Below are 24,202 nucleotides of genomic sequence, written 5' to 3' on the forward strand. Positions count from 1 at the left end.
ATCAGTAAAATGTATGTGTTGGTACATGAGGATAAGGACTTCATGAGAAGAGGTACCCAAGGGCAGTCTGAATAGATCCCCTTACAACTCACTCACACACACACACACACACACACACACACACACACTAGCTATTTTGGATGATTATGAGGGGAATTTCAGAAAGTGTTGTTTTAGATCAGTAGGAGAGCAGTATTTGGGAGTTGACCAATATTAGCCTCACTCGGATGCACAGGCATTATGTTAAGGGAGACATATTTGAAATATTCCAAATACATTCCCCAATGCCTCAGCAAAATTGGGCTCTGAACAGCAGTACTAGTACTTAAGAAGTTAAAAGCTGTCCCCTTATCACATCGAATCCTTGACAGGAGTCATAAAAGCCTCGCTCTGCTGCCAAGCCTGCTTGCTTCGAAGGTTACGTGTGTTGTAGTACACATTGTACTGCCCAGGTAGAAACACTCATCAGCAAACACACCAACCCACACTCAGCTTCACACAATGTGATGCACCGTGTAACAGTGGGCCCCCAGAGAAGCAGATAAGTTGGACAAACAATTCGTGTCAGGGCTAGGAGGTGTTAGGAAGAGACGCTAGTTCAATAAAGACACATTCCTCACACTCTTGTCAGAAAGAAAGCACTATGAGATTGTAAAATAAACCAGGACTTTACAAAAGGCAGTAAAGCTTGTTGGGATCATGAGAAAAGCTGGAATAAAATTTCAGGTATAGTACACTGGGCTGATAATATCTTGTCACGTTGAGCAAGCCATGGCTGCTGTTAATTAGTGCAAACCTGACAAACACACAGATATTTTCCACTGACATTGGAAAATGTGAATGAAAAACAAAAGACACCAGTATTACCAATCTTGGGAAAAGCCTTTACTTGAAACATCATCTTTTTTTTGTTGTTGTTGTTTTGGGTCTCAAAGTATAAATAATGATTTTTTTAATTGATTTTCCTTTTATACAAAAATAATAATAAAAAAAGGAGAGGATCACATGGTTTTATGTTGAGAAGTTTGTTGTAACCAAATGATAGTAGGTTTGTGTTATGTGTTTATAAAACAAAAAACAGTGACCATTTAATAGTAAGTATGTAACGCACAAATCGTTGGGAGCTAAGAGCTATATGGCCACAGTTACAGCCTGATCACTTTTTAATATGTTGTTTGATTTCCTTCCAAAAAGAAAAAAACACATTCCTTCACATCTGCGTATGTAGTGTGGCTTTACAGTCTATTACATTATTACATTTAGGTTTTGTGTTACTTCAGATTGCGTAAGTGGCTAATACTGTTTCTCCTGGTGACCAGGCCAAGACAGCTAAAGCTAACCCTCACCCTCATATTTCTCAATCTTGGTAGATTCCCTGCTAAATGCACAGGCTACAGAAGCAATATGGTAATGCAGGAAGGGGTTGTAATATCCTGACTAGATTTTAATTTTGTTATTCCTTTTTGCATTGTATGGATGACCTGAAAGCTGAATTTAGTTGTTGTACTGCTTCTAAATCTGCAGCACATGTACTGGTCCCTGTTTTTAGCATGTTATGCTACATTGCATAGTCCTTTCTGTCCTAAAGATTGTCATCTCTAAATCACAGTTTAGGTGTTGAAAAAGACAAAACAAATAAACAAAAAAGCAGAATATGCTGACTGATGCAGATATGTACATCTTTCAAACAAATAATTATTCATATTTACATCTGTACAAAACAGTGACTACTCATGCTAACCACTCACAATGGAAGACTCGCTATAATGTGATTTCACAATGTTATTTTCAAAAGGGTTGTGGGGGTTCATTTAACACCAGTGCTTTTTAGTGTGTGTAGAATGGCACAGGGCAAGAATACCTAACAAATACTTCTAGAAGAGTATACACTGATTGTCGTTTAATGCACAGTTTGGTTCGACAATGTCCATGTCTCAGGTTCACTGATGACTGATGATTCTTTGGACGAGTAGGTTGTTTAAGCAGTGGTTTTCAGTCCAGATTCTGGCTTAGGAAACCCTCTGAAGCATTTGGTACGTGTGTGAATCTTTGTATTGCAGCTGATGCTGTCTTCCTAGGAATTACGTCACAACCAAGCTGACCGTGTTCCAGGTAAACCTTCAGTTAAACCCCTGTTAGCTTGATCTCAGTTAGATCGGTTAGCCCTATCAGTTGATAACAGTACATTATGCCATGTTTTAAGCATTGAAACACCGTGTAAATACATAAACATACAGCAGTTGGACAGTTACTGTGTGTAAGACAGATTTAATGACACACAAATAGATAGAAGCGCTAATAAACTGTACAATACTACAGCTGTTACACACTGTTGATATGCGTGCAGCCATCTTTGATGGAGAACCTGGGGCTGCTGAGTGTACCCCGAATTTCCAAATAGGAAATACAACTTGTGGAGTCGTTCCATTTGAAATATCCTATCCACATCGAATTTCAACTGAAATGCAACATTGTCCGCCCACTGCTGTGCACATCTCCATTTGTTCCTCAAAGGTGGATTATCCATTAAGAAATGTTCACGAGTCTCTTCATTTGTCACTCTCAAACATAGAAGACATTGAAACACTTACAAAAGTCTTTGTTGGAGATTTCATTGTACCAGTGCTGATCAGCTGCAAACGAAGGTCCTTATAATCCTCGGTTCATTCTGTGGTCAAAGAAGACCAAGTCATTGCGTCCGTTCTTGCAGTCAAGCATGTTCTCCTCCAACATGGGGCCTGCTTTATTGACCATCTCTTCATCCAGGTCACTGCTTGCCAATTATTAGCAGCCAGTTGGAGTTACCACAGATACAGTGTGGGGAGGGCAGAGGGAAATGTGCTCCTGTTGCTAAGCACAGAGAAAGTCAGGTGGACGTGCTCACCAGGCTTGCAGAGGACACTGCTGGCAAAAAAGGGGAGGAAACGATGAGAGGAAATGGTTAGACCTTATACTATCTCACCTTACCATATCAACAAAACAGTGAGGCTGTGATGTAAAGCTAGACATGAGAAAGCACAGAATTTCCCCAGCAGCCAGAGTTGACAATAAAGTTATCAGGGCCCAGAAAACTGGGCCACACCTGACCAAATACATTCCTCATCTTTCTTCCGCCTGCTCTCGTGCCTCCTTTTTCCACTAAATAGCCATTGCGGGATTGTTTGCCAGTTCTGTGTCTGCCTTTCCTTGTAAGGGCGGAGGCACGTGACCCTGCCGTGACCCGTTGGCCGACAAACAGCCTCACCTGGGTCACCTGATAAAGGTGCAGGCCAGCTGCCGTGGGCCAGACGCATTAGATGCAAAGGGGAAGGGGGAAGGCATTTAGAGTGGGAATGGGGGAAAACCAGGGCAAACAGGAGGGCAATAAAGAGTGTGCTCATTATATCCCCCAGAAAGCTCTGGCTGCCACATCTTGCACCACCCAATACAAATACAGGCGGCTGATAAGAGTCAGGAGGACCTGAAAGTGCCCTCTCAGCAGACTGAGGAATTTTTATATCCTACGTATACTCAGACAAACTATTTTATATATTTTCCATATTTCCATAATATACACACACCCGCATATAGAGATAGTGTTCTGGATTAATTGTTTTCATCTACATATCAGATATCAGATATTAGACATCATAATCAAAGCCTTGTCACTTCTTTTGTTTACTTTATTATATACTGTTTGAAAATGTCAGCTGCCATTTGCATTGTGTGAACATGTTCAGGATGCCTGAGTCAGTCGAAATGGGAAATGAAGTACACTGGCATTTAAAATGACATGTTCCAAAATACAAGGTTTTGTAATGACAGAGCCTTGTATTGTGACTTTTATTGTGAAAGTCTGGAACCAACCATTTCCAGACAAGATTCCAGTTTAAACATAGAAATCTAAATTGAAACACAAATCATTTAAATAACTAATATAATATTAATATTTTCATTATTTAATGTGTGTTTTAATTGCAGAATATTTTCCAAAATAACACCAGGTGTACTACTTTGGCTGGAAATTAGGTGAAGGGTGGCCTCTGACTTTTTCACAGAACTGAATATATGATAACTGGTAAAAAAAATGTACCTCCTAAATAATAACGTTACAGGAGAAGAAAAAACGTCTTAATTTTCAATGAAAGTCTGTTTAAAGAGATTGTATTGTAAGTGTTCATGGAGCATTTCTATTGGTCCATTCATCGTACATATCGTATTCATCGATATTTTCACAAAATATAAAGGATGGCTGCTCTGTTCAAATGGACAACCATGGTATATTTTAAACCTGAAAAGGGTCATTTGCCAGCTGTACTGCAACGGTGTGTACATTTGGTCTAAGAGCTTTTTGTGAAAGGTCATGCTGGGGGTTACTCTCCACAGTCAGAGAGTGCGCTCTGACATTAAGGCCAAATCACGTCAGCTCACCGGCTAGTGGCCAGCGTGGGAAATTGAGCGTGTGAAAGCAGCTGAGTGCAGACTGCATTTCAGGCTAGAGCGCTCACCAAGGGAAGTCGGAAGAGGCGTAATTAGTGAGCGCACACATACACTCTACCCTTCCACAGCAGGGAGACCAGGGGTGCACAAGAGCTGTGATTAAGAGCAAGGGTCATTTCCTGGTCTGAGACACTGTAGGATGGGTCAAGGAGTGGTGAAACCGAGAGAGAGAAATAGGAAGAGAGAAGTATGCAGGAATAGAGGACAAGAGAATGAAGCAAAGAGGGAAGAGGAGAAGGAGTAAGAATGTAAGAAGGATGGAGTGAATGAAAGCAGAAGAATGACAAGAAGAGAGGGATATAGGAAGAGATGAGCAAAGAGAAAGTAAAGACTGATAGGAGAGAGTGAGAGAGAGAGAGAGAGAGAGAGAGAGAGAGAGAGAGAGAGAGAGAGAAAGAGAGGCTCATTTATCAAGTTGTGGCTGAGAACACGGGTGAGTGATCAGTTGGGCCGTTCAAAGGAAATAGGCATTCTGAGGAGTATCACTACGCCCTTCGCTCCACTGATTGAGATGTGCAGCAAGCATGACCTAACTACAGCTAGCAAACAGGGCAGCAAATGGACCCTTTGCACAGATTCTTGATGTTGCTGTCATCAGAATACCTTGTAGCCTTGTAAAAGCAATTTCCCATGGTTTGGTATTTTGTACACCACTGGAAAATGCCCTTTGTAGTATGCAAACATTTCATCATGAATGGACCAACAGAAATGGTCCAAAATTACTTTTTTGTTTTTAATTGCATAAGCAGTGTTAGGAATGCTTTTCTACTTCCTCAGAAGTTACAGTGTTAGATATGAGGTTTTTTTTCAGTGCACATACATAGTGAAAATGTACTCTGACTGCTGAGGACATTTCTAAAATATTCAGTATCATCCAGTTTGACCAGGATCAAGGAAGAGCCTATTTCACTGACACCACAGAGCAATGCTATTTAAGTGACTACATTTAAACAGTATTTACCCAGGAGAGACCCCCCAGTTGCATCATCTTGTTTACAGGACCATCCTAATATGACAAGGATTAAAGAAATTAGAACACAGCTTGGGCACTAGTTTAGACTATGGCCTATGGTTAGTATGGTGTTCACTGTGGATGTCTGCAAGGGACACCTATTTTCAGTGAGAATTAAAATGTGGCATGTGTTAGGGTAGCATTCAATTATAAGGAAAACATAGTCAAATATGATTTTCAGTGTGATCATTTTAGGGTCATATCATAAAAAATAAAATAAGATAAAATCCCCCAAGCAAGTACACTGAACCAAATAATGAATTTACTGTAACATTTTGACACAAATATAATAAATTAGATGTTCAAAATAGTTGTTTTTTTGTAACATAATTGTAATTTAAAATGTAAACATTCTCCCACTTTTGTCTTTTTATGGTGGCAGCATAGTATTAAAAATGACAATTGCATTAATACACTTATGTTCATCGCTAACATCCAAATCATCATCTTTAAATCATCTAAACCAAACTCACACATGCCTTTGGATACAGAATAAATATATCCCCAAGAACAAAATAAATCGATGCTCATGCTATTCCAGCATTTCCTTGATGGAATGAATGCAGTGATGAAAAAAATTCTTGTTTGCCATTTTCAAACTTTTCACTTTAACTACTCAAAATGTTAGATTATTTTTGTTGAATAAAATGAAAATTGTCATTTTTAATGCTACACAACAGTTACCATAAATGACAAAAGAGCAAGAGAATGTTTGAATTTTAAACAGCAGTTATACATCTGACATAAAACTCTATCATTATATTACTCTATGTTTGACAAATACCACTGTGGATATAATATATATATATATAATCCACATGGAAATGATGTATGAATTAGAACTGAGTAAAGTTAGTGCCTCTTGTTTCAGTGCAGATCATTGGAAATGAATAACTAAAAGACAGCTGCAGTGATACATGCAGGGTACACGCACTCTGATTTAGTTCCAGAAGCTACATATATTACATACAAATGCCATTTCCTCGAAGAGCAAGTAGGACTGACCTGTTTGGAGGAGGACATTGAACTGAGGGTGCTGAGGCTGTTTGTGTCTGTCACCACCATGGCGGAGGGAAAGCGTGAGGTCTGGGAATACTGAGGTGGCTCCTGTTTGTGCGGGTACACTGTGAAGATGCCAAAGTGATGCAGAGAGAAGAGAGAAACATGATTAATTCTATACTTTAATTGCAATATGCAATAATTCCAAAAACAGCGAATATTTGTTTGTGTGGGACAGTGTACTGACTGTGTGAGTGTGTGACAGTGGCCATGAAGGGCTGCTGGCTCATGTGGCTGTGGGACTGCTGCATAAGGCCTTGCTGGTGGGAGCTGTGCAGCTGCTGAGAGAACTGCACAGGTTGTAGAGTGGCCAAACTGCCTGCCACACTGTTGATTACGGGCACCGTCTGCGCCTGCGACGTATTCAGACCTGCACAGAGAACCACACAGATTATAGAGTCCCATAAAACAGGAGTATGCTGGGTTCCATGTTGACTAAACTGACTAAAAATGTTGGTTGTTGTTGCTGGGACTGGAGTTTCCATAGCTATCCATGGAAGTGAGTCCAAGAGATCACTGGTTGTGTGTTCAGTGGGTTACAAGGTTAGGTTTGTCTCTCTGCCACTGTCAGTTAATTTCAAAACGTTTCCTACTACAGGTATTGCAGACAACGTAATGGCTAACATACTCTCCATCCCTAGTTGGTGGAAATGTGAGATAAGCTACAGCAGATGTGGGGAAGTACAAATTTCAGATTTAATTTCTGACATATACATCAGGTCTGAAGGAAAATTAGTTTTTAAATTGTTGTTTGTCTCAGTCTTTGTCTAAATAAAGTATATTTATTCATTAGGTCGTTCTTTGCTTCTATTAAATTATTTTAATGTTTTACCTTTATATAATCTTAAACTATGTGACCTATAGGGCTGCATCTTTAAGATAGAAACGTTGTTGGATCACATGTGCTTCCAAAGCAGCAGAATAAAGCTTGTGCAGCATGTTACCACCTACCTTTAAGAGTGACCGTGTATAGAAATGGGCAAAAAATAATATTAGTTGTACATATAAGGTTGAAAGATTTTGTAAAGTAAGTTGTAATGAAAAAAATCCTCCTGCTCTTTTGCTATCAAATGGTAACTATTGTGTATTATTAAAAATGACAGTTCAGTAAAACAAAATATAAACAAAAAATTCAGTTTGAAAGAATAAAGAGTTACGTCAAGGTAAAAGTGCTACAACAGCATGTGCATAATTTTGTTCTGTCCTTGGGGGTAATAGAGTTTTGGTTTAGACAGTTTAAAGATGGTGATTTTGTTGTCAGCAATCGAGAATGTTTGAATTACAAGTATCCATTAATTCATTCATTCATTATCTATAACCGCTTATACAGTTCATGGTTGCGTTGGGTCCAGAGCTTACCCTGAATCACTGGGTGCAAGGCAGGAATACACTCTGGACGGGGTGGCAGTCCTTCACAGGGCAACACACACTCACACATTCACTCACACACTCACACCTACGGACAATTTCGAGTCACCAGTCCACCTACAAACTGTGTTTTTGGACTGTGGGAGCACCCAGAGTAAACCCACGCGGACACGGGGAGAACACACCAACTTCTCACAGACAGTCACCCGGAGCAGGACTCAAACCTCCAACCCGGGGTACCGGGAGCTGTATAATTTATTATATAATTATACGTTACACAAAAAATGCTTTATAACGTATTTGTAAACCTAATCCTAATGGTAAAAATTGTCAACAAGCAAGAAATTTTACAGTCAGAATTTTATTACTTGTGAGAAGATCAGATTCTGCACGTACTGCTATTCTGTTTTTGTTGCCCACCTTAATCAACACAAGGAGTTTAGAACTAGTTACTAAAGAAAACAAGAAATGTGTGGTCCCAAGGCTTTTGAAGGAATGATTGAATAGATAGTCAAGACATACAGTGAGAGAGTGAAAGAGCTAGAGAGAGAGAGAGAGAGAGAGAGGAAGAGAGAGAGAGAGAGACTCTGGGCAAACTCACTCTGTGCAATGGCCATGACTCCAGAGATAGGCATGATGAGGTTTTGTGTTTGCTGGTGAGGATGATGGGAACTGTGGATGTTGGTCAGGGTGCTTACTGGTGGAAGGCCTCCGCCCGATACTGAGATCTACAAAGAGAAACAGACACAGAAACACAGTCAGACTTCGTAGCTACTTTGTTAAAGAAAGCAGTTACAAAACACCTTCACATGTGTTTCATAAATTTGCGTTTTGAACCTCAGACCAGTGGCCAGTAAAAGGGCTGAAACAGTGTTATCAATGGCTTTGTAATCTTACTCGGGGACTCAAAGAGGCAGAGGGTCTATTTGAATAGGCTGCTGCTCAGAGAGGAGGACAACAGTTTGAAGGGACAGATAAGCAACAGTTGTCCTCCCTTCCCTCCCACAGTGGCTAGCACCTGACCCACTCCCAAGATTGCGTTAAAAAGCCATGGTGAATTCCGTTTAAACCCAAATGATAGACAAGTCAATGTCTTTGATATGAAAAACTTTTCTGTGAGTGCTTAAGTCAGCCGGTGATTGTCTAGCTAAAAATCCAATATTTGGATAAGGGATGGTGGTGGGGAGGGGTGTCTGTAATTTCCCTGCTGCAGCACTTGGCTTAATCGAGCGTTGCTGTCAGTCCACTTGCCAGAGCAAGCAGAGCCCCACCCACAACCTCACCCTACATGGCATATAATCAATAACAACAGAATGTTTCTTTGTCAGGTTTATTGGCTTAGCCATGGCCGTGCCCTGTTCACGCTTCCACTGGCTTTGAGGCCCATGCCTACCCCATGGGCTAAGCCTAACTATCTTTCTGGAGCTTCGACCGAGGGAGGAACAATACAGCATTTGTTGGGCCTCCGGTCGGTCAATGGTAGTGCCTATCTGAGGCCCTGCATGGCGTTTGTTGTGTCAAAAGCAGGGCAATGGCTTATCTTATCTAGGGCCAGGAGTGGCCAGGTGTGCTCACCATCTTGGCGTCAGGTGACAGCAGACTGTGGCCAGGGTCCAGCCCTCCAGGAGAAACCTGCTGTAACACAGAGGGCCCACTCGTCATGCCATTGCCATTATGATGACTGATGGTCGTGGAGGAGCTGACTTCACTTGGGCCCTGGTTGTACCTGATGGCTAAGAAAGAAAGAGAAAAAAGGGAAAAAAATTAAGTGATAAAATGGCTTCTTGAAATTTACATTGGCTTGCTTGAATGTATGTCACACATGTTTATATGTAGAGCAGAATCTGACCTATGACTAACTCTGTTTTCACTTTAGCCAGAGACTCTTATGGCTGCCTGTTGGCCCCAGACAGGCTTGAACAGAGCAAACAATCGGGCCCCTCCAATGCAGATATGGGCCCAAAACAGCCAAGGCCATTAGAGTGTGTACATGCAGCACAGCACTTGCACCACACACGCTTGACTGCTGACTGTTCCTGGAGGACATTATGAATTGCCAGGCATGCCTTTTGAATTAAATAAAGAAGAGCCTTTACATAGAGGACTTTGTAGTTTGAGTCCCATGCCCAGACATGAGAGTCGCAATCCACTTTGCAGGAATTTCCGTCATACCTTGTCCAACAACTGTTTGCAAATCCCAGCCTCTTCTGATACAGACCAAGTAAACATTACAAAATCAATGCCAATGTCAAATGCTTCTGTCCATCTGTAATGAGAACCTCACTTAGAGTCCACCCCAAAACTGACATTAGCCTCAGTTGTCTAGAACAACACATCAAGACAAAGATCCTCCTAAACCCTTCCCCAGACCTGACTACAACACACTTGAGAAAATGTTGAAATAAAAATAATGAAAAACTGTTTTTATAAAACTGAATGACCCTTAAAGGCGACATTTACAATTTTAATCAAAAACACTTTTTGTAAAATTTTCAGGATGTTTTCTAACAATTTGCTGCTCAGCAGTCTGTTTGCTTGCTTTCCATTTTGACATCAGTTCCATCTACAGCTAAAATAAGTCAATATTACCCACCTATGCAGAGGGAAAAAAGCAATATCCTCATCTGAGTTCACGCTTTTCAACAAAATCTTTATAGTCCAAAAACCTCCAAAATTCCATTTTACTGTAAGTGAGCAAAGAGAGATGTTTTTGTTTTCCCCTTTTAAAGATGTTGGAGAGTTGTAAACACTTTAAACAGGTTTCCAGCACGCAAACAAACTAGAGAGCTTTTGAATGTTGAGGAAAACATTTTATTTTATTTATTTATTTATTTTATTAAAATCATGAATGTCTCTTTAAATATCTCAAACGGTTTGGTTATTTTAATAAAGTTTTAACAATGTCTATCTAGGTTTATATTAAGTGTCAACAGCCTTATGACAGCCTTTGTGCTGTTCAAAACTCTAGTACATAGCTAGAGTTATAGCAGAAATAACACAATATATATCACAGTGGTAAACAACCCTCCCAGTTCATAAGGGAGATCAAAGTGCATGTTTTCTTCTCACCCAACAATTAGTTCCTTATTCATAGGCTTTAATGCCATCAGGCAATTATGGAGAAGCACTTGCCAGGTCTAGTAGAGGTCTAATATAAATTAAAAGTGACATTTCAGCCATGTCTTTTACCCTGTGACCATCAGGAAAATACTCAGTCCCTCTCAGCACCTAGCCAACTCTTTTACTATTCTACAGCATCTTGTAAACACCAGCAGAGGACAATAAAGCACTCCATTGGTCCATGGGCTGCTCGCCAAACAATGGACCGACCACCATAAACAGACTTTATTTTATAGGCCTCTGCCCTGTAAAAGCGTCAGTCGGAGAAAAGGGGCTATTCAGCGGGGCATTGTCTGACTTTGTCTGCCATTCACCCAGGGTGCAGGGACTATTTCTTCTCTCTCTCTCTCTCTCTCTCTCTCAACCTGGTTTATGTTGTTCAACCCAGACCAACCAGCAGGAGAGCTGTGTTTCTGCGGCAACAAGGAAGCAAAATATAGTCTCTGACAACACAGCACATGAGCAATGCGGGACAAAAAAACACCAGATTCCACTAGTAAGCATAACTCTCCATGCAGAACCTTTACTCTCTGCAGATCTCTACATTAGCACTTGGGTCTAATACTTGTTCAGTTCAAGGTCCAAAAGCCTAGTGCCAGGTCAAGGCAATTAAGAAGCTTATGCCACCTTATATTTCTCAGTTGTAACACGGGGAGGGTGGGAAGTCCTTAAGGGGAGTGGTAAGCAGAGGGCCACAGAATGTCTTGAAAGGCTTCGCTTTTTCCTTGGACCCATGTAATATCAAAGCCCTGGTGCCCATCCCCAGGCAGTGCTCTTTATACTGCTGCTGCATATGACAGACCTCCTGGGTCTCTGCAGGACGTACATGGCCTTTCAGCCTTTCTGTAGCTTGTGGTGGAAAATGCATGGCCGATTGAGCTCCTCGGTTCTCCAGAGGTCAAGCAGAAGGACACTGCAAAGAGAATTTTTAGTCCTGCTCCGAGAGAAACGCCTTCAATGAGGAACTTTCAGAACCTTCTAATGACTCTGACATACGTGGTGTGGTGCTTTAAACGTAAACTCAAATTAAGATCTTTATTTAGCTATTTTTAAACAAAATGTTGCAAATATGTATTTAAGTATCTGCCACTCAGTAAAGAAATGGACGTCACAAGCAAGTATTAATTTACATATTACAGGGTAGATTTTTTTTAGTTGTATCTAATCAACCTCATCTTCATCGATAAAAGATCAATAAACCTCTGAGCCAGTCCTTGTTCTGACCCTGTTACGACCTCTACCTCCCAATCCGTTTTTGCCATGCTTCGTGAAAGAAGAAATAAAGGGAGAGGGGGTTTTACCCAGAGCCCCTTTTTTGCCGCAGCAGAAGGGGTGATCAGTCCTGTCTGGTCAGAAAAGAGCCAATACTCCAGCAGACAGCTCCTGCTGCTCCACTCCTGTCCCTGCATCAACCACTATACTTTAGCTCATAAGGGTGGTGGGGTGGGGTGTGGTTTGGAGGGGGGTGGGATGCCAGCATCCCTAGCCCAACAGAGATAAATGAACCTAGGTTACAGTCACTGCAGTCTTCTAATACACCACAGACAATGGGACCCCCTGCTAGGAGAGGGTAAAGAGAGCAGGGGACAGGGGCGCCCCTTATCAAAGACCTGGGAGATGTAGTAGCCAAGGGTTTTAATTGTCAATTAAGCATGCATAATACAGACCAGGCCTTAGCAACACGAAGAGGGGACCCCACTGAGCCATTCTTGTCGAGTCAGGCTGCTACATTGAAAAACAGCTGATGATGCTGGCAGGACACCTTGTAAGCCTGAAACCCCCAACTATGGAAGAGCTTGGAAAAGCATAGTGTCTTCCGCTTCTGACCCCGATGCACCCGACCCCCTAAACCTTTGGAAGTTCTCTTCATGACCTCAGGTCATTGACTGGTCAGGTGCGCAGAGGGGAAAATCCACAAGCAAACATACAAGCCAGTGAAGGTCGCAGAGAATCTGCGAGATAAAGCAGTAAACACAAGCTCAGAGTAAGTGTTGTAATGCAGATTTGGCTTATTTTGCTTTCAGTGCAAATGCCTTGCAACATGAAGCAAGGACAACAAAATTAGCCTGGCATGGACCTTGTTAGACAATGCTGAGAATATGCCAGCAGTATAATGTTGTCCTTAGATATATGACAACACTGCCTCTGCACTGGTGCGGTGATCCTGTGCTTGTGTGACCCAGAGCTGACCCTGGTCCTCCTCCCAGGGTTACAATTCATTGTGGCTGAGCCCTTGCCTGCTGACTCCAGAGTGGAGATTGGAGCAACAATGCAGATTGTTCCCAAAGCTCAGTATAACAATGGCATGCACTCAGCCACTCACTCTTTCGTGCCATCTCATTGATCACTTCACATCATCTTCAGCTTGATCTCATCAACTGTGTCAACACTTTCTACCCAGTGCCAACAATTGGTCCCTGACTACATAACCAAGATTGTGCCCTAACAAAGTACTGGATCTTAGATCCTGGATATTGGGATTCATTAGACAAACAAAGTCTCAGACAACCTCGGTTTAGCCCAGGTATATGGGAGGGGATTTGGTAAGGTACCTTGCATCTTGCTCGGAGGTGAGGCGCTGGCCTGTGGATGGTGTGGCGAGCTGTGTGAGAGGAGAGGGTTCATGCTGTGAGTCTGTCCACTGTATGCGTCCATTGCTAGCTTCTGCCGGAAAGCCTCTTCCTTGCGCCGGTTTGCAAACCAGTTGTAGACACGCACCTCTGTGACTAGGTTGGTGCCAAGCCCTTGGGCTTTTGATGGCGATACACCTCTCTGGAGACACTCAGCCCTAAACAAGGACAATATAAATAGGGGTCAAGAAAATCTGCCAACTTGTGCAATAGGATAAGCTTTTCAAATTTAAATCATAATGAAGATGGTGTTGGAACAGTACATATTGCTGTTGGAATGACAGCTTGCTTTTCAATATATACTGCTTGTTTGTTTGTTTGTTTTTTCAGTCATATTTGAAATTGCCAGTGGCCCTTTACAATATGCTAAAACTTTCAAAATTACTCAAAAAGGTAATTTTTCAGCAGAGAGAGGAAAAAAGGCAGAGAGAGGAAAAAAAAATATATTATTTAATTGCATTAAAGGGGACATCTACGATTATGGGGAAACACTGTTCTCTCTGTTCTTTTTATGTTCAGAAGCTTTTTTAAGGTGGAATGGTATGTTTGAGGAATTAATGACTATTGTTTGTATGTAAGCAGCCGTGAGCAGAGAGAGAGAAAGCCTAGCACTATGTTTTTTTAAAAACCCATTTACTGACACTGGAGCTTCGTAAACACTTTAGACCAGACTGGAGAGCTAGCAAATGGCAAGGAAACACCCTCAGATTTAAAAAAAAAAAAAAAAGAAAAAAGTGTTTTTGATTAAAATCGTAACTTTGATTTTAACTTCCATTCAAAATTAAGAATGACTTTTCCATCTCCAATCTTGTATTAGCAAAAAGAATGCATGTAACTTTACCGATTACACTCTTCCACTAGAGCCTCCCGCTCCTCTTTGCTCGGGTTCTTCTGCCGATCATAGGCCTGGTAGAGGATCTGCTGGGATGCAGGCCCCCATTTGAAGCGATTGCGTCTGAGCTTCTTGAGGGCAGGCTCAATGCTGCTATCGTCCTGGTGCTGCCCCATGCCCTGTCCAGGCTGACTGTACTCTGGGAAAAAAAGGAGTGCCTGATCCTGACCACTTTTGTCTGTCATATTGCTGCCAGATGCTTGTGTTGCTTGGTTGAACTCTGAAAATATGAAGAGAAGGTGTCTGACTCACACGCACTTTTTTACTACATAAATAAATAAATATTAATGGCTGGTACATTTGTCCTTTCCATGATCATCATGTGCACATGTTACTGGGCTATGTTTCAAGCCAGACATTATTATTAATTTCTCAAGCACCGGTTCCTGAAATTCTGAGGACGTACACTGGCAGTGTAGTATATCTAACATAAACTAACAGAAACAAAATATATTATGGACTAAGTCTGGACAACAGCAAAGTATATTTTTAAAATGTATTCATTCATTCATAGTCTGTAAACGCTTATCCAGTTCAGGGTCATGGTGGGTCCGGACCCTACCCAGAATCATTGGGCGGAAGGCAGGAACTAAATATTGCCAATTATAAATGGCTTAAATTAAGCCCACTAAGTCACATAAAAAGTAAAATTACTTTAAAAAATGATTTAAGTATTATCGGTTTAATACTAGAACATACAAAGACATCCACATTTGTCTTATGTAAGGAGAAATGTATATTTATTAGTTAAATACCACGTTTATACAGGGAAACCAAATTTCAATTTCAGATGAATCATTCAAAAGCAACTTAATGGTGCTGATCGCTTTACAGTCATGGTGATAGGAACCAGGTTGAAACTCCAAAATATCCATCTTGTTTCATATCCAAAACGACAAATGAACCTACTTTCTACTATTGAATATTTAATGCTGCTACAGGTAATCAAAGAAAAATAAATAAAAAATACTTTTACATCATGAAAGGCCTTTATAAATTATATCACGTCAAATGTTTTCTCTCTGTTCAATATCGGGCAATCGACACACCCAGAGAGGCATTTTGCCTAGTCATGGCCTTCACAGCATTTTGAATTGTGATTTTCCAATGAAGGGAGGATATAGTCCAGGACTAAGCTTAATCCATGCCTGGGAAACCAGCCCTTATTCATGTTCTGCTACTGCTACATCTTGTGGTGAGCCTACTCAGAATCATTAGGAGTAAGGTAGGTGCACACCATGCACCAGGAGCGGGGACATTGCAGGGCACCCACTCAAACCTGTGGACAATTTCACACAGACAATCCACCTTTAGCAACAAAAACATGTTTTTTGGACTATAGAAGATATCACAGCACTTGGAGAAAACCAAATCAATGTTTCTTACGGTATTACTTGAATATGTATATAGTAAAGTATAAAAGTGAATCACCTGTACAAATACAAAAAAGCTACATTTGTATATATTCTAAATAGATAACATATGGATATATATATTAATGCATAAGAGTACTATATAAATATCTAGCCTGGATATGCTGACATGTTTACATTTTTATATTAGTGTACAATATATACACAGTAAATCCACCAGTGTTAAATCAACACTATTAGTGTTAACTTAACACTGAGAGTGTTAAATTATTACACAAACAGTGTTAATTTAACACTAATAATGTTGATTTAACACTGGTGAATTTACTGTGTAGTGTATGTTTATATAACATACTTACTCTAAAAGAAACCACAGCACTAGGAGAAAACCAAGAAAACACAGACTTGGTGAGAACACACCAAACTCCTCATACACTGTAAAAGATTTCTGTGAATTTTACAGTGGAAAACTGTAAAACCATGACAGTAAATGACTGTAAACTCTAAAAAGGTTGAAAACAGATTCTGTAACAGTGAAATACCATAAATACTTATATCTCAGTCTCCATTCTCTCATTTGTCACACAATTTACATGTTAATTTTATGGCAAAATAAAGTTACTTTTTTATTTGTATGTAAATACTATGGCTTTTTTATGGTGTATATCTGTTTTTTTAACATAAACATACTGTAAACAAAACAGTTTTTAAATGTAAAATTTATGATTGCCAAAAATGTGACCGTAGATTTTATGGTAAAATGCTGACAAACACAGCTGCCAGTTTTTTACCATACATTTTACACACACACTTACTTACTTACTTATTTATTTATTTATTTATACAGTGTAGACAAGGATGAACCCAGGAACCCAGGACCCTGGAGTTGTGTAGCCTGTTGTGACACTGTGACGATTTCAAGCTTTCCATGTCATAAGTTTGTGAGCTGTACACATCTCTGGAATTTGCATTTGAGCCAACATAAATGATAAAAGTGTGCAGGGTAAACACTAAACCAATAGGAGATCTGACCAAAATGATGATGGGAGGGGCACAGGGTACAGGTGAGTGTTGCACTGAACATTTTGGTTTTCGCCCTTTTGTTGGAAGATAAAGATGAAGTTGAACTTACGCCGCAGGATCTCACGCTGTTTCCGGACGTACCACGTGTAGAGCGCAGCGCGTTTCTGCGTCTTCATGGGCGTGCCCTTGTTGAGGTGCTGTGAGAGGTGAGACTGGTTCAGGCCGGTCACGTCCACTACCTCGCGCTGAGGGATGTTGTGCTGCTGCATGTAAGCTTTAATCATCCGAGCCGCGCGCCACGGGTCCTCACTGAAAAACAATGCGGCGAGACATGAGTTAGGCTCCTGCGGTACCCCCTTCAACCTGTTATTCAGAGATAATGGCAGATTTGATATTGCCGTGTACAAAACCGTAAATACGTCTGAATTAAGAAGATGTTGGCAGAGAGAAACAGCTCACAAAAAAACGCACGTGTTTCTCTAAAGGTTAATAAATATTTTCATACAAAACAGAAAAAAGTAGGACGTTTTTGCTGAAACCTCTTTTTAGTATATTGATTCTCACAGATGTGGAATGTGTTTATAAATCTACCGTATGTCTGTCAGACTTCTTTCAAAAGTGTCGTGAAAATGTCGTTGAATCGTTAGAAATTAAACTCTTCAGAACCACAACAGGTCAAATAAACATTCCGGTGAATAAACTGTTTTTTTTCTGCATGGTTAAATGGTTCTTCCTTTTCACTGCATGCTCCTTAAATAACATTCAATGTCACAATTTTTGTCGTACTATACTGAATCTCTTTTGTGTAAGCCTGCACAAATGAACAGTTTATATTACTGTATTATTTGAAAACGTATACGCTAAACTATACAAATATATCACCAGTATATATAACAAAATAGGCTCTTTTTTATATGCTATAAATGCATAACATACGAATAAATATATAAGTGTATTAGAGTACTATCTAAATACATAGACTACACCCCAAAATTTTGTGGTATAAATGTGGCATTTCAGCCTTCAGTATGGATAACCTGACATGTTTACATTAGTGTATAATATATAGTGTATATATTGCATAACTCTATCTATGACGACAGTCTAAAATAAATACAGTCTACTAACAAGACACGTTTCTTTTCAGTCAATATTGTATTTGTAACTGTTTATTTATTTCTCAATCTTTATTCTTCACCAATATTTCTTGAAAATCAAATAGTCTGAATATTTTGTGTATAAATACATTAAATATATTTTAATGTAAGATAATAAAATACATTATAATACAACGTTTATAAATCGGCTAAGAGATCTATAATATGTATGTATGTGTCTTTTACTCAAATATTTACAATTCAGTAAAAGGTAGGCCTATCAACAGAGTAAAATGACTAAACAGTTTTCCTGTTGAACTGTACTCTTGAACTCTTGCCGATATCGGATTCAGTCTGCTTAAAGCTGGAAGTCTCTCTCTCTCTCTCTCTCTCTCTCTCTCTCTCTCTCTCTCTCTCTCCCTATCTATCTATCTCTCTGTTTTTCTCTCGTTTAAAGAGCGTCATGAAGTGGTTAATCCCTCTAATAAACGAGTATTAATCGTTGCATTCAGCGGCAGTAAAGACATTACAAAAGGCAGTAGGTTTCACTAGGTCCGACTTATTTAATTAAACCGCTCATAAAAACTTCACACAATTTTCTGAGAGGAAGACTGTTGGGGGTCAAATGTCATAGCTGTTCATCCTAATATACGACATCCTAATAATCATCCTATTAGAAGTCCTTAGACAAAACCGTACAAAAAGCTGGAAACTACTCACCGTCCAAAATTAAACATTTTTATTGCCTACGAATCCGGTTTCACAAAAAATAACACACAGAAATAACAAATAAACGAAAAAAAGAAAAAGAGATTTCTTCTAAACAAGACTGATTAGATTAAAAAATGCATATAAATTAATTAATTAGGCAGTTTAAAATCTTCAGGTGAGTAAAAGAACATTGTAAATGGATACATTTACGGGTGATTTTTTTTACATAAATAAAGTACCCCAGTTTTCACAAATAACAAACAGAAGACAGAACAGAGGTGCGAAGGTCGGATATTAAATTGTGGTAATGAGAACACAATAATAAAAAGCTTGATGAAGATAGGTGGCTTAAGAGATGTGTTATAGCCGCTGGGTCAGTGCCGGACTCACCGCGGTGCGAAGACGTGGTTAAAAACCTTTCCGCGGGGTGATGAAGATGGAAAGAAGCCGAGTTTAACCGCGCTCTGCTCGGTGTTTAATGTGCGCAGATGTGTGCCGTGTTTGGTTTGGAGAGCAAGAGCAGAGACGACGGATTATGACTTTCACCAATGAATAACCAGAGCCTCCATTCACACTAATCACACTCTACTGTGTATCTTTCAGTTGATGATTTATAGAATAAAATTAATAATAACTCCACTCCACGTGCTTTAGTTTAGGTTTTTTTGTTTTGTTTTGTTTTGTTTTTTTCTAAACAGCGTGGCGCGATATTGCCGTTGGAGCTGAAATATTCATTTCGGGAGAGCACAATTGCCGGTAGAAAAGTTACGGTAAACGCTAAGGAATCAGCTTTAAATTATATTCTTGTTAAAATAATAATTATTATTTTTATTACTATACTACTACTACTACTACTACTAATAATAATAATAACTGCAGCATTTCATAATTTTATTACATTAGAATAATTGCTTACAATTTAAACGTTTAAAAAACAAACGTATATTTCATGCCCTAAATTTCTATTTTATTTGTGATTAGTTGTGAGATATATATAATGGAGAGAGAGAGAGAGAGAGAGAGAGAGAGAGACAGAGAGAGTATTAGTGTGGTGTCCAGCGTCCCGTTCAAGAGTTAATGATATATAGAGCTTCTTCACTTCATATTTCTCTGAGCTAAAAAAATAATTACCAGAGTGGATAATTAGTAACCAGAAAATGAAAAGATGGAATAGTGGCGCGAGGTTTTAAATCTGTAAACGCCAGTCGGCAGCTTCAGCTCTTATGTACGAAAACAGACAACAATATCACATCACATCTAAAATTCTTATTTTAGTTATTATTATGTTATTAAAGCAGCCCAACAATTTTTGGATAATTTTATAACGCATAGTTTTCACTTGTTATTACATTCGTCTGGATTATTCCTTGAAGTGGGTCTGTAAAGGTTTCTGTAAAACTTACTGTACCCAACTGTAATTCTGATGAAGGTCACAAAGAGAAGTGGACATTACTGGCCTTTTGGCGTGTACTTTGTTTTCAGTCTTCACACCTGTATTCTTCCATTTTACCCCTGCTCTAAACTTTCATAAATTTCAGCTCTTCTCACACGAAGGCTAAACTCTAGATTTAGAGCTCTGAGAGCTAAGTGTCATAGCTTTCGTTATGTTCAGATAGAAACACAGCATGTGTTCGTTACTGGGAATTTGTGGTCCGTTGTAGTACAATGAGAATCGGAAAATGGCCACGCTTCTTTCTTTATTGTAGATTATGGATGGTTCTGACAGTAACAATCAATAGAATGCGGTGGTGACTCTAAATGAAATATATTCCGTTTAGACTCATGAGTCATGTTTGTGAGGTTTGTGAAATTTTTAAAACTACATTTCTGTTTAGTTTGACTGTCCAGATTTACAGAAAATACATTCATATCTAGAATTTTTGTTTGGGTCCAGCGCTACATGCAGCCTACACATTAAAAGTGTACATTCGGTATTGACGTTTAGATTATTTAAGTTATTGTTTAAGATAATAAAATCCTATTTCATATAATTTGCGTTTCAAAATTCTTCAAAGTTTTATTCAGTATATTTATTACAGAATTGGCCTATTAATTTTCCCAACGAAGGTGGCATTCATCAAAATACAGCTTTAAATTTACATGAACGTGTAAATAACGTCTAAAATGAAGAAAACTGTCAGAACACGGATTTTCTTTCACTGTTTCGCTTTCTCTCTTTGATTTTGAATTCATTATTAACTGCATAGTAATAGCTATCAACTCTTGTTCTAGATCATTGTGAACACTAACAGTATTTGATGACGTGACAGTTTTCAGTGGTGAACTCAATGGACCCTCATTTACTCTTTCAGGAACATTTTACTTCTTTACGCGTTTAACTTACAACATAAAACCGTTTTAATTGTTCCGTGGTTACTCACGCGAGCATGCGCTCGACCTCGGCCCTCTGCTCCGCCGCCTCCTCCGTGTTGAGCGCCTGAAGCTCCTTTAAAATCGGCGGTGTGTCGAACTCGTCCCCGTCCTCCGAGCCCTCGTCCCCGGACCCTCTGCCGCGACTCTGTCCGTTACACAGCGGAGGGAAGCCTGCCTTCTGCTGCTCGTGTTCGGCGCCGAGCTCCAGTTTGAGTCCCAGGGCGGCGGGGGGCCGCGGGTCCATATCCTCCAGCGCCTCGACCAGCGCCTCGCGGCTCAGCCCCGAGTGGAGAAGCGCGGTCAGGAGCTCCTGCTGCAGAGCCGTCAGCTTAGACACCATCTCATACAACATCCACAACCCAGCCACGAGAAACGGAGGAACACACAGGGCAACAGGTCCACTTATTGAGGAGGACAGAGAGCTGGCAACGGACTCTCCTCTCACTCCTCTCACCTCCGGGGCTCTACGGATGGTAGCCCCTTTGTCACTCACACACTCACTCACTCACACCCACAAACACCTGCTTCTCCCAAAAACACTTCGCTCTGTAACTTTGCCATGCTGCTGTATAAAAACAGAGCTGCCTTTTTGTCACTTTCTTCTTTTCTCCACCCGTTTTCAGGGCCAAACCACGCCCCATCCCCTCACCACCGCCACCACTGCGCTGGAATACACTGCTGAGGTAGTGTGATCATCCTGAGGCGATTTTCTCTGTGGGAAAAATGAATGGCGGTCATTTTGTGGTATAAATATGATTGAGGCTACGTTTGTGTGTGTGTGGCTTACTGGGTGTTACGTCCAAGGGGCCTTATTTCTAACCCACTCTAAATGTGCTAGAAAAGATTCTTTGAGCGATGTCATATAAGACCCACATTTGGTTCCATAAGTAAAGATTTTTTTTTTGTGTGGTGCTATCACTGAGCGGCATTTATGTGGCGACAACACTGAACCATAGCCAGCTGTTCTACACATGGGTGTGTTGGCTGAGCATTGTTGAGCATGCAACAATTTCACTGCATGAGAATTGTAGGGTAAAACTGGTCATGTTTCAGCTGTAAATGGCCTAGCAGTTAGATCCAGTGACACTCAGTGGGAATGAAGAAAAAAACTGGATTACCACAAGACAGAGGTCATTTTTCTCATGGAGAATTCCTGCTTGCACCCAAAGCTCATAGTGCAAGCTACTTGCGGTCAGAATGAATCATTATTATTTACAACAAGGTCATAATATTATGAAGAGCATGTCCATTGTCTGGTCTGTGCAGTATTTTACAGCGTGTGGAAGCTCATACCCGGACAGTTAATAACTGTTAAACAGGTAGGCTAATAAAGTGTTAGGAGTCTGGCCCAAGGATTTTTACTGCTGTAGTGTGTGTTCAACCAGAAAGGGAATCAAACATAAGTCACCCACAAAACGGCTAGACCTCAAATGACAATATAGTATGTGATTATGAGTCAGGATCCAGGTAGAACTGTATCAGTTGCTTTGCTGGGTTGATTACAGGTAAAGCAGGCAACTTCATTTAATTTTCTAACTAGTACAAATTAAATGTAAAATGTGAAGAATGTGATTTTAAAGTAGTTCTTTTAGCAGCAGCATCTACACAAGTACATTCTGTGCCTGGGGAAAGTTATTTGAAAAAAAAAACAAACAAAAAAAAAAACAAAACAAAGCAAAGACTGGAGTAACTGTGGTTCTCCTGTGTGGCCGTTTGAAGACACTTATCTTGAATCTTAACTAATGCACTATATAGTGCATTAGGACTTGGGATGTGCAACCTCTGTCTGTTATGTAGGTGAACTACAATAACACAGACATGTACTGTAATAGTGCACTGTAAAGTGCATCAGCCATTTTGAAGTGTTGTTTGATTTCTCAGTAATAAATCTGAGACACCTGCTGAAATGGCTCCCTAATTACTAAATACAGTACCATGCTATATAGGAAACAGAATTCAGCATGGTAGTGAATGATTTTGGTTACTACATGCAGGTTTTTTTCTAATCAATGCAATGGATTATGGGTAATCAGCTGTCCACTTATGTACATGGGTTACACTCTCGGTAGAGGTACATTATTGGTCACTAAAGGTACACAATTTAAAAGTTTAAATGTACCTTTAAAGGTACAACCATGTTTAAAAGTCCAGTTTTACTCCCTAATGGTACATTCTCTTTTCCAGAAGGAGAGATACATGTTTGTAATCATTCATCACAGAACTGTGTCATATAAAAAACATAATAAAAGTCCTGGAGATGAAACAGGGCATATGAAATAAACACAATTTTAAAATCCACAATTCTAATAAAATAAGGTACAGTTATGTTCGCTAATTAAAGGTACAAATATGTGCCTTTGAGGGTACCACCACAGTGACAAAGTTTCTGAGAGTGTACACACTTAAAAGTGATGGTTCTACAGGTGTTCTTTAGTAAAGAAAATGGTTCTACATAGAACCCTGAACACATGGAAAACCTTTTGCATGTTTAAAAGGTGGAGAATGTGGAGATGGATGTGTTACAGATGGTTCTATATAGCACCTTTAAAACAAGTGTACAATACTGCGCCAAAAAGTTTCTCTTGTAACAAGCTTGAAAAGGTAACAATAGAAGAACTCTTTTTGGTGTCATATAGAAGCGTTTTCAGAAAGGTGCTATAACACATTTTCCATCAGTCTGAAGAACCCATTCACACTGCAAGGAACCCTTTGAACATAAAAGTTCTTCATAGTAAATAGGGCACAGTTTCAGAAGGTCAACAATGCACTGCAAACTGCAGTCCTGCAGATAATGTGCACTGCAGTGGACACATGGAATCAACAATATGTCATACAAATGTGCAAATTCCATTCAGAATCATTCACAAAAGTTCATTCTCGAGTTCCACACACTTGATGAATGCAGTTGATGAATTAGTTCTTTGTGTTGATAAATTATTAGTGTTTAACAGTGTACCAAATGTCTTTGTTGTCTCTCTAAGTTCCCTTGTCACGACACTATGTAAAAAACGCCATGCAGTGACTAGGGAATGAGTTAACGAGTGACCCATTCCGATCCCATTCTA

At 39.9% G+C, this 24,202-nt stretch overlaps 1 protein-coding gene across 4 annotated transcripts; it reads right to left on the bottom strand.

The window, feature by feature from the left end:
• Nucleotides 1–1,038: 1,038 nt before the first annotated feature.
• Nucleotides 1,039–21,489, bottom strand: hnf1ba (HNF1 homeobox Ba). Of its 4 annotated transcripts, none has more exons than XM_066681236.1 (10): nucleotides 21,146–21,489; nucleotides 17,066–17,265; nucleotides 14,510–14,780; nucleotides 13,591–13,826; nucleotides 9,494–9,651; nucleotides 8,520–8,646; nucleotides 6,738–6,920; nucleotides 6,497–6,615; nucleotides 5,441–5,485; nucleotides 2,881–2,901 (listed from the first exon to the last, which is right to left on the bottom strand). In XM_066681236.1, exons 1-10 carry the CDS (start codon nucleotides 21,487–21,489, stop codon nucleotides 2,881–2,883), a joined length of 1,704 nt encoding a protein of 567 aa, XP_066537333.1. The 4 variants fall into 4 exon arrangements, with proteins under 4 accessions (XP_066537342.1, XP_066537349.1, XP_066537333.1 ...); XM_066681227.1 differs by having other exon boundaries at nucleotides 2,881–2,904; XM_066681245.1 differs by lacking the exon at nucleotides 5,441–5,485 and having other exon boundaries at nucleotides 1,039–2,901.
• Nucleotides 21,490–24,202: the final 2,713 nt, after the last annotated feature.

Source organism: Hoplias malabaricus, chromosome 1 (genome assembly GCF_029633855.1).
Source record: "Hoplias malabaricus isolate fHopMal1 chromosome 1, fHopMal1.hap1, whole genome shotgun sequence".
Taxonomy (NCBI): domain Eukaryota; kingdom Metazoa; phylum Chordata; class Actinopteri; order Characiformes; family Erythrinidae; genus Hoplias; species Hoplias malabaricus.

Coding starts and splice junctions, on each gene's coding strand:
- hnf1ba (XM_066681227.1), bottom strand. CDS start 21,489: ATGTTGTATGAGATGGTGTCTAAGCTGACGGCTCTGCAGCAGGAGCTC. Junction 6,616..6,737: donor CACTGTCACACACTCACACA/GTCAGTACACTG, acceptor GCATCTTCACAG/TGTACCCGCACAAACAGGAG. Junction 5,486..6,496: donor CAATGTCCTCCTCCAAACAG/GTCAGTCCTACT, acceptor TTGTCATATTAG/GATGGTCCTGTAAACAAGAT.